General features: G+C 36.2%; 1 protein-coding gene and 1 long non-coding RNA gene across 2 annotated transcripts; both read left to right on the plus strand.

Annotated features, from left to right (window-relative positions):
- The first annotated feature begins 2247 nt into the window (after window positions 1-2247).
- LOC131622744 (uncharacterized) lies at window positions 2248-4165 on the plus strand. The gene is made up of 2 exons (XR_009289988.1): window positions 2248-2300; window positions 3872-4165. It is a non-coding gene; the product is annotated as an uncharacterized LOC131622744 (long non-coding RNA).
- A 3961-nt stretch (window positions 4166-8126) lies between these two features.
- On the plus strand, window positions 8127-9047 carry LOC131622745 (uncharacterized). Its single transcript, XM_058893786.1, has one exon. The coding sequence runs from the start codon at window positions 8127-8129 to the stop codon at window positions 9045-9047; it is 921 nt and encodes a 306-aa protein (XP_058749769.1).
- The last annotated feature ends 1570 nt before the right edge of the window (window positions 9048-10617 follow it).

A 10617-nucleotide genomic window follows, 5' to 3' on the forward strand; every position in this document is an offset into this window, starting at 1 on the left:
TGCCCGCGATGATCGAATCTATCAATCTGAGTAACCAGCAATGCCCCTTAATTCGTTAGCTATATTGATCAAATATATTGATCACCGCATCTAACGGTGCCATATCAAATCAGGGTTGTACGCCCAAGACATCTAAAACACACTAAACCACGACACTACGGATTTTCATCCTTTCCAATCAGGCAACTCAAAATGCCTTTCAAATCACAACTTCAAAAACTACGATAGGCCATTCAAAAAGCCTCAAAACAACTTCAAATACATTCAATTCAAATTCTAAGGCGTACAATCCTGTGCCCGAACTACGTTGACTCTGATTCTCCATAAGGAGATACGTAGGCACTTGGATAACCAAGGCGAGTCCCCTTCCTTAAAATCTCAATTTTTCCCCTATTCACTTCTTTAGCTATTAACCTTAATTTTTAGCCATAAACGGTTACCTTAGATTCAAAGCCATAGGAAAGGGTTGAGGGTGCCTAACACCTTCCCTCGACCTGATTATAATAACTTACCCTGAATCTCATAACTGCGTAGGGTTTCCTATTCGCCCTTCAGAATAGGTGGCGACTCTAAGTCTTTATTTTTAGGGCAGGTTGCTACACTAACACAAAGGAGAAACTTTCCCAATAACAAGCAACAAACACAATCACATTGACACAGAGAAGGTTCCCGTAGAGTACTACGGATATGTAGGGTGCTTAAACTCTTCCCTATGTACAACCGACCCCCCGGACTCCAGAATTTCTAGTCTAGGTGAATCCCCACACTTAGCAAACTCTTAGGGTTTATTTGAGATCTTTTTCCCCTTTCCTACTCGTAGGATAATTAAAAAGTTCGTGTGATATCGTAGGAAGAACTGAAACAAAATTCATCCCGCCACGGGCGCATTCTCCTTCCAAATTTCGCGTGAAGGGTCTAGCGTGCCGTCCTCCCAAGTGAAACGGGGAGGTAAAAAAACGACACCACAAGAGTCAGCCACAACCTTGGGCTTTATACAAGGCAGAAAATAATATATTCCCCAATTAAGAGTCAGCCACAATTCTGGGCTTTGTACAGAACACTAAATAAAATCCATCAAATAAACACTCTCCAACTAGAGTCAGCCTCAACTCTGGGCTTTGTACAGAACATAAATTTCCTTCAGTTAATTCCTAGTGGAATCATCTCCCAGAGTCAATAAAAATCAATCAAAAAGCCTCAAGCTTGGGCCTCATACAAGCCAGCTAAAGTCAAATCTTTCATACAGTAGATAGACATAGCATATCTCTATAAAGAGATCTTTCTCCTATCTCACCACATTCAAATAAACAAACATTATATTACATTTTAATTTTAATCAGTCTCCCATTTAGGATTTTGAAAGTCATGCTCTGTCAGTAAACCCAGGCATGTTGTAACTTTCCCTAATTTGGTTGAGCACCTTTCTTTCATTCAAGAGCAGTTGATCTGTATACTTGCACATACACAAGTAAGGTCCCCCTCTTGAATGAAATGAATTCAACTTTTCTGTCACTCTTTTAATGTTTGTGGTGGAATAGTAGAAATAGCTCTCTGTAAAGATAATTTCATGTCTCTTTACTGTAAACAGAGATTTAATTCAAGCTTCAACCTTGAGCTTTAAGCAAGGCACCAAAAATAATTAATTTCCCTAATTAGTTCTCTGAACTACAAAAAGCTCTGACTTCCATTAGGGATATGTAGGCATGAGGTTCACAAGGAATCTCAGCGAGCTAATAAAAAAACAAAAATAGTCTGTCTGTCTGTCTTTCTTTTCATTCAATTCAATTCCTTCTCCTAATACAAAGGAGAAACTTTCCCAATCAATAAGCAACAAACACAAACACATAGACACAGAGAAGGTTCCCATAGAGTACTACGGATATGTAGGGTGCTTAAAACCTTCCCTATGTATACCGACCTCCCGGACTCCCGAAATAAGTCGGTATATTAAAATAGTCGGATTTTATTTTAATGGAGTTTTAGTGGAAGTATTATTTTTATATTAAGTGTGGAAATAATATTGGGCTTAATTAATGACATCTCTAAGTATTAAGGGGGTATATTTTGTTAGGCTCATTTGTGTATTTAATATTAATATAGTTTATTTTTGAAAATAGAAGTAGAAGAGAGGTAGAGAGATAGTGTTGTCTGAAAAAGAAAAACAAAAAGGAACCGTGAAAGAAGAAGGAGAAATAGGGAAGAGGGGTTAGGGTTTGAAGAGGAGACCCTAAGTGTTTCTCTAAAGTGCATTTTTTCTCCAATTTTTCATTGAATCTTCTTAGAGCTGCACTCAATCCAAGGTAAGGGGGGATTCTTACTACCTAAATGAGAATATGATGGATTGTATGTGGGTTTAGGGTATAGATTAGTCATTGTGTGGTGTTAATTTTATTTTCTGTTTAAAATTACAAACGATTTTTTTGGTAATGCCGCTGCTTCTCAATATTGTTTTACCTTGTTGTGTGACGTCCAACAACCCCATGAAATCATATATTTCTTTTGTTCTAGTGCTGCTACCTTGTGTGTTGTTATCCCTTGCGGTTCTGTTCATAATTATATGCTTTTTTTTTGGTTTCTTTCCAGGTTCCATATACCATTACTTTTTAAATAAATATAATGGAGCATAATAGTTATACTATGGGTTAGAAACACATTTATGGAAGGATAATATTTTAGTATAATATAAATAGAATTGGAACATAGTTAGAATGAAAATATATAATTTAATTTTCAAAACTCTGTTTACTATTGAAATTAGTATCTAAGATTGAATATGGTATGGTGTGGGTTTGTTAGAGATTGAAATTGAATTGAAATCAACAAACAATAACCATATAATGTAGAAGTGTGTTTCTGTCATTGTATTTTTTAGAGTGACATATATCAACACTATTGAGCCTAACTAATAAAATATGAAGTTCATGAAACAGTAGCAATTATAGAATAATGTAATTTAAAACAATTTCGTTTGATCGAAATAGCCGAATTAAGCGGTATAATTAATTATCCGGAATTTAATGAAAATTTATATGTAATTAAGTTTAATTAGTAGATAAGTGTGGTTAATTTATTTTGTTGAAAACATGTTGGATAATAGTTATCATATTTAGTTAATTGAGATAATACTTAGGAGTTGGTTGTTTTATTCGATATATCGACGAATTACAATCCTTTATGTATTTGACTAAAAGTTGTAGTTTTAAATTAAATATTTGTGTTGCAATGAATATTGTGATTATCGATATTATCTTTTTTTTTGTATTTGTTCTGTGGGTAGCCTTAAGGTGTGAATCCTAGTGAATCTTGATATTGTATATATGTTGCTATGAAGGTGATAATCTCGTTGCTAAGATTGTGTTGTGAGCCTTTGGCTAAAGTTGAACGGTGTGATTGTTGATATGTGACCGTTGTTGTATTATTGTTATTTCGTTGTCGAATCGTGGTCGTTGTATGTTGCCGCATAACATAACATAACATAAAGTTGAACGGTGTGATGTTGATATGTGACCGTGTTGAAGGCTTTGCCTTATGCCTCGGAATTACTGGCAATGTTCTAAGTTGGGAGTTTTGCTCCAATGGTACCACATGCATATGCATAGTTGAGTCGCATTCGAGTCTTTGTTAGTTGTTGTTGGTTGAAGTTGTTGTCTATGCATTGTGATGCTTATGTGTTGATTTGTTGAAGATGTCGATGTGTTGATATCAAGACTATTCTTTAATGATGTTCTTTGTGTTGTTTATGTTGATGTTGTGTGAAACGGTGATTCATTTATATTCCTTACCTAATATATGATTTATCATAATCCTATTTATATAGTTTGATATCTCACCCTTTCTGTTTGAATGTTGCCTCCACGTGGGTAACGTGCAGGTAATCCAGATGAGTAGCTGTTTCCGCTTATAGTCGAGTTTTGGGTGTCATTGCTCTGATACGTAGCACTCGGGGGGAAATGAACACTTGCTTGATGTTGTTATTTGCTTATTGAACCTTATGATGTATTTGAGGATTTGTTTGTATTGTTTCTTTTTATGATTCAAAAGATGTTATGTCTTAATTGTTGAATCATTGTGAATCTGTTGCATGTTGAACCTAAGTTTGGGTTATGCTTTGAATACTATGTTATTCAAAAGTAGAGGTATATGTTATGAGTTTTGTTCACTCCAATCCTGATAGTGTTATGTATTAGTTTAAAAAGCATGACAGGTTTATGTTTGTGTTGAATGTGTGACATCCTGATTCTGTTGAGAATTTTTATACTCTGATTTTTCCGCATAAATGTTTGGGGTAGATTTGGGGTGTTACACAAGGCAATTAGGGGCAATTACCTGGTTAGATGAAAAATGTTCTTTTTAGCCTTTCAGGGCTATCCATACCATAGGAGGGTAAGGAAGTCCTTTGATTTGGAGTTTAACGGGTCGTCGAATTATCGTTCGCCACAAGACTGTCCCATGCCATAGAGGGGCAGGTAGTCTAAGGGAAGGATCAGAATAGCCTTTCGTTTAGGCAACCAGAGGATACCTCAGCACTTCGTAGGCAACTTCGAGGGACGAGATCATATTAGCGAATTGAAGGCAGCATCATTAGGGACTTATGATCTTTGAATGAACCGAGGGCAACATTGCTGAGGTATCCTCGTATTCGAGGGACTTAGCTATTCTGCATTAAAACACTAGGCAACAGGCAGCAAGAAACAAGAGGGGTTACCATAAAAGGTGCGTGGGTGCAACAATCACGTGATCAAATTCAGTTATATTATCTTGTAATTAAATGACTCTCATTCAATTCAAGGTTACACTCCCTAAGTTACTAACCACGCAGTATTATAATGCAGTTTTAAGTGCCTTCAAGGCCAAACAATACAACCTCGAAGCAGATACATAATACCATGGGGATGGGGAAAAAGGAATAATAGAACCAACAGTGCAATAGGTCTGACACGAGTAATAATTTAACAGAAAAATAAATTAGGTTAGGTTTTAGGGTTATCGACTAATCGAGCTTTGACTGTTGGCTAACCCTAAAAATTTGGAAAAGGAAAAACAAATACAAAGGGGTAAGTGTATGGCCAGTTCATTGATATTGAATATAAAACCCTAATTTTAAATTAACAAGGCAAAAATAAATAATTAAATTAAAGGCAAAAATAATTATAAAAAGGATAGAATCAGGGACTTAGCTTTGATCTGATATGGCTCGTAGTCGGAGGAAATCCTGGTGCTAACCCTGAAAAAACTGTACAGCAAGAGAAAATTTCAGTGTAGGTGTGATCTTCGTAAACCCTGATTAGGGTATGAATTAACTAAGTTTAATAGAATAAATAAAATCGAATTAATTAATTATTGGTTTTCAACCTAATTAATTAAATCAGTAAAAATAAAGTTTCAATTAAATATCTTACCCTAATATATATTTTTAATCAATTAAAAGAAATCTTAAATAATTAAACAAAACTAATTTAATCATTTAGAAAAAAAACATTAACACATAAATCAAATTATTATAAAATAAATATTATCAAAATAATTAATTTTATGAAAAAGGAAAATTTAAAAGAAGTTTATTTTAAAGAATATTTAAAAGAAAAGTTTATTAAGTAAATACATAAACAACTAAAAAGGATTAAAACAAAAATAAATAAATAAAACTATATAATTAAAAATAAAGAGAGATTGGAAACTTAACTTATGATTAGGTGTGATCAGCTGGTGGAGGTTCATGGTGGTCCCTCGTATTCAGGTGTGTTGGATCTGCTGGCTTAGTGATCGGACGGTCATGATGATGGAGAGTGCATGGTAAGTGTTCAGAGGAGAAGCGTGGGATCTGTTATTAAAAGCCAAAGAGAATTATTGCCAAAATAAACGCAAGAGGCAGGGATTGAACCCCTGCCCTTGCGGTGCAAAGCCTTAATGCACGCGTCTCTTCCACTGAATCACGCTCTTTACGCTGTTAACATGATAATTAGATAAGATAATATATAAAAAAAGAAACGCGCAACTGAAAAATTCAAACAAGGAGCGCGCGCAGGTTCGCCTTCTTCGTGAAGCCACCTGCAGTTTTTTTTGCTACGAATGCACTACAGATCTGCTACGAAGCTCTACGTAGCTATACCCTGTAAACATCAAATTCACGATAGCAGCACCATAAATCATGAACAAAGAATCAAATTGACCGTAAATGACGTCCTGAATCTAATGAATCCGTCGATTTTGCCTGAAATCATCTCTATCCAAGAATCCCTAATTTACAAAACACAAACCCTAGAAATGGCACTTGCCTAAACCTGCGCTTAAACATCAATTAAACCAAATGGAAAGCATCGAAACATCAAGACAAGCAAGAATACATGGTTAATTTTGATTAAAAACGTATGAATGCATGGGATCGAAGATGAAATTAAAGAGGTACAAACCGAAACCGTATTGTTCGTTTCCTGAGCGTGAGGGCTATCGTGAATGCTCGAAACCAATCAGAGTGACTCCAGAAACATGTTGGGTTGCTTTGAATTACTTCAATCGGATTAAAACTTGGACTGTCAAGCTCTTTGAATGTCACGATTTCTTGAAGTTCTACGGGGTTCTGGCTGCTGCAATCCTTGTCCAAGAAAAGTCCCTTGCATTTGGTAATCTTCTGGTTATATAGTAGAATGATTTTAGGGTACAAACTTGAATCAAATCTCTATTGAATCAAAGACTGGAATTTGGCCAAAATTAATTTTTGAATCATTCTAAATATATCCAAATTTGCTCATTCTATCACCAATCTTCTCTCCACGAATTTAATTCAAATATGTTGCCCAATTGATGACTGAATATGATTGGAATGACATGCCAAATCAAATCTTTGATTTTTGCTTGATTCATTGAATTTAATCACTTTTAAATGACTTAAAAAATTCATAATAAACCAAATAAAACCTATAAATTCGTGGCAATTAATTTTGAGGCCTTGGATGACTTGTGGATTAAGATTGGGCCATAAAAAGTTGGGCTCCTTTGCAAAAAAAAATCACTTTGAAGCCTTTTGTTTCACATTTTCCCCTTTAAAATTGTCCAACTTTGACAAGGCCTATCTCCCTCAATTTTTAAGATATGGAGTAGTTCCAGGACTTTTTGGAAACCTCAAGATGTCCTCTACAATCCATTTTGGAAGCTTTTTTCCATTTGAGGATTTTATCTTGATGATATTGGCTTTGACAAAAAACTGTTTTTGGTTGACTTTCAAAAAGGACCTATAATCTTTCGATCCATATCTCTCAAATGAAGCATTTTTGGACTTGGCTTGTGAGAGACAAAATTGTAGGGAACCCAATTTCCTTCAAAATGAGCTTTGGGTGGAAATTTTATGATGTTCTATGTAGGAGTTATGGCTGGTCAAAGTTTAGTTGACTTTCTCCTATAAAAACCCTAATTTAGAAACTTTTGAATTTGTTGATTTCTGATCTTTTCTTGATGAACCTTGATCAATCCTTGATCAAATGGTGAATGATACTTCAAAATAAGGATGTTGACAAAAAATCAGGAGTTTTGACTGTACTTTGACCACAGTTTGACTTTTAGGTCAACCAATCGATTGTTGATAGTTTGGGTCATTGAGTGAGCAATATTTTGAATTGAGCCTTGAATCTTGTCATGGAGGTAGTTTGGAAGATCATAAACCATATGAGGTGCCTTGGAGTCTTTTGATCCATTGATTTTTCTCAGAACAACAAAACCCTAATTCCTTTAACTTTGTTTAGGAGGGGTGTCTTTGAGCCATGTGCCTTGACTTTGAATTTGAAAAAGAGGAATGGTATGGGCAAATTTTGGGGTATGACAGCTGCCCCTGTTCAATTTTCTTATATCTAAAGATGTAGACTAGCATGTGTGCCTGTCGGAATCTGAAGGTAGAAGAGGATTGAACACTAGAATACCTAGGAATTTGCCCTAGCTGAAGTAGGGACTTTTGTCGGAGATGGGCTTAAAGATGTCATCCAGGCCTTGAGAGAAATTTTATTGGGATGGGCTTAAAGATGCCACCCTGCTTGAGAGTCAGAATACGTCGTACGTTAGATCGTATATGAAGGATATACTTTGGATGAGTCGTACGTTAGACTAGAGGATGGGTCGTGCGTTAGACCGGATCCAATATGCTATTGTCTGAATATTCCACCCGATGGAAAATGCTATTGTCTGAATATGACATCCAATATGTCACACAAAAGGCAATCAAAGGGAGTGTGCTGGCAGAACATCTCACTCATCAACCCCTCGAGGAATATCAGTCAATGAAACTTGACTTCCCTGATGAATATGTCATGTTGGTAAGAGATTATGAAATACCGAGTCCCAAAGAAGGACCTGAACCTGGGGCAATATGGACGCTTACGTTCGATGGTGCATCAAATGTACTGGGGCATGGAATAGGGGCAGTTTTGACATCTCCAGATAATTATCAAATACCTTTCATAGCAAGATTATGTTTTGACTGCACTAATAACATCCCTGAATACGAAGCATGTATCCTGGGTCTAGAGGCTGCAATTGATATAAGAATCAAGATCCTTGAAGTTTATGGTGACTCCGCACTAGTAATTCATCAGGTTAATAAGGAATGGAATACACGAGATTCCAAGCTAATCCCATATAGGGATCACATACTGAAGTTAGCAACTGAATTTGAAAGAATCACTTTCAATCACATTCCTAGAGAAGAGAATCAAATGGCTGATGCATTAGCAACACTTTCATCTATGTTTAAAGTAACATGGCCGAATCATGAACCACGAATAATAGTTACGCACTTTGAAGAGCCTGCCTATTATCTTGCTGTCGAAGAACGGCCTGACGACAAACCATGGTTTCATGATATCAAAAGGTACTTGGAAAGGCAAGAATACCCAGAGAATACATCCACGATTGACAAAAAGACATTGAGATGGCTGGCAGCGAAATTCTTCCTGAGTGGAGATATACTATATAGACAAAACTATGACTTAGTGCTACTAAGGTGTGTGGATGAAAGGGAAGCAAAGGAAATCATCAAAGAGGTTCATGATGGAACATTTTGAACCCATGCAAATGGCCACTCTATGGCGAGGAAAATACTACGAGCAAGTTATTACTGGATAACCAGGAAGCTGATTGCTTTCTATATGCGAGGACATGCCACAAGTGCCAAATCTATGCCGACAAAATACATGTGCCACCAAATCCTCTAAATGTTCTGAACTCACCTTGACCGTTTGCAATGTGGGGTATTGATATGATAGGAATGATTGAACCCAAGGCCTCTAACGGGCACAGGTTCATATTGGTTGCTATAGACTAATTTACTAAATGGGTTGAAGTTGCTTCCTACGCGAATGTAATGAGACAAGTAGTCACTCGCTTTATCAAGCATAACATCATTTGCCGTTATGGGATTCCCAACAGAATTTTCACTGACAACGGGTCTAATTTAAACAATAACATGATGAAGGAATTATGCGAAGAATTCAAAATCGAACATCATAATTCTTCTCCGTATCGACCCAAGATGAATGGGGCAGTTGAAGCTGCCAATAAAAATATCAAAAAGATAGTGCAAAAGATGGTGAAGACGTACAAGGACTGGCACAAAATGTTACCATTCGCCCTGCATGGTTATAGAACATTTGTACGAACTTCTACAGGAGCTACACCATTCTCCCTAGTTTATGGTATGGAAGCAGTTCTCCCAATTGAAGTGGAAATTCCCTCACTACGAGTCCTTGCAGACCTAAAACTGGAAGAGTCAGAATGGGTAAAAACCAGTTTTAATCATCTTAATCTCATTAAAGAGAAGCGTCTGACAGCTTTGTGTCACAGACAATTGTATCAAAAACGAATGGACTCCAAACTATGAAGGTCCATACATAGTAAAGACGGTCTTCTCAGGTGGAGCACTCGTCCTCCCAACAATGGATGGAGATGAGTTACTGCATCCTATCAATGCAGATGCGGTCAAGAAATACTATGCTTAACTAAAAGCATAAATCACAAGGCAAGTAATATACTTTGATAACTACAAAGGATAGGAATTCGTGCAATCATCTCTCTTCGGAGGCAAGGTCACCAGAACCTTCAAGGAAAAGAGCAACAGCAGTATCAGTATCATTTCTATTCTGTCATTTCCTTTCAAACTTTATGCAGTTACTTTCTTTATAAGAAATTTCATTTTGTACATTCGCCAATTTAAAGAATTCATAATATACAAGTTTCTCTTTATCATACCGACTTAGTAAATACTCACCTCTTTCTTGCGACACCATTTACGGAAATAAAACGTTTATTCTTTCATAAACTTAATACTGAAATTATTTTGGGGCACCAATAAAAATAAGGTTTTCAAAAAGAGAGCTTTGAAAAATAAACAATCAAAGGTAAATCTAAGAAATACTTTAACACAATAACACATCATAGCGATCAACATGGGCACCAGACATAAAGGTTGGGTCAATTCAGAACCCAATAGCGAATAGTTTGAGACTTCGCCTATAAAGGTTTATACACATATGCATAAGTATCACCAACATATCAGGTCACTCTCAAAAGCCTTAGACACCATGCAATGGTTTAATACAGAGCTCGATGGGTTGCAAGGAGATAAATTTTGGAATT

This window comes from Vicia villosa, unplaced genomic scaffold (assembly GCF_029867415.1).
Source record: "Vicia villosa cultivar HV-30 ecotype Madison, WI unplaced genomic scaffold, Vvil1.0 ctg.000041F_1_1_5, whole genome shotgun sequence".
NCBI lineage: Eukaryota > Viridiplantae > Streptophyta > Magnoliopsida > Fabales > Fabaceae > Vicia > Vicia villosa.

What these genes read in the sequence shown, in the direction of transcription:
- LOC131622745 (XM_058893786.1), top strand. Translation starts at nt 8,127, where the DNA reads ATGCTATTGTCTGAATATTCCACCCGATGGAAAATGCTATTGTCTGAA.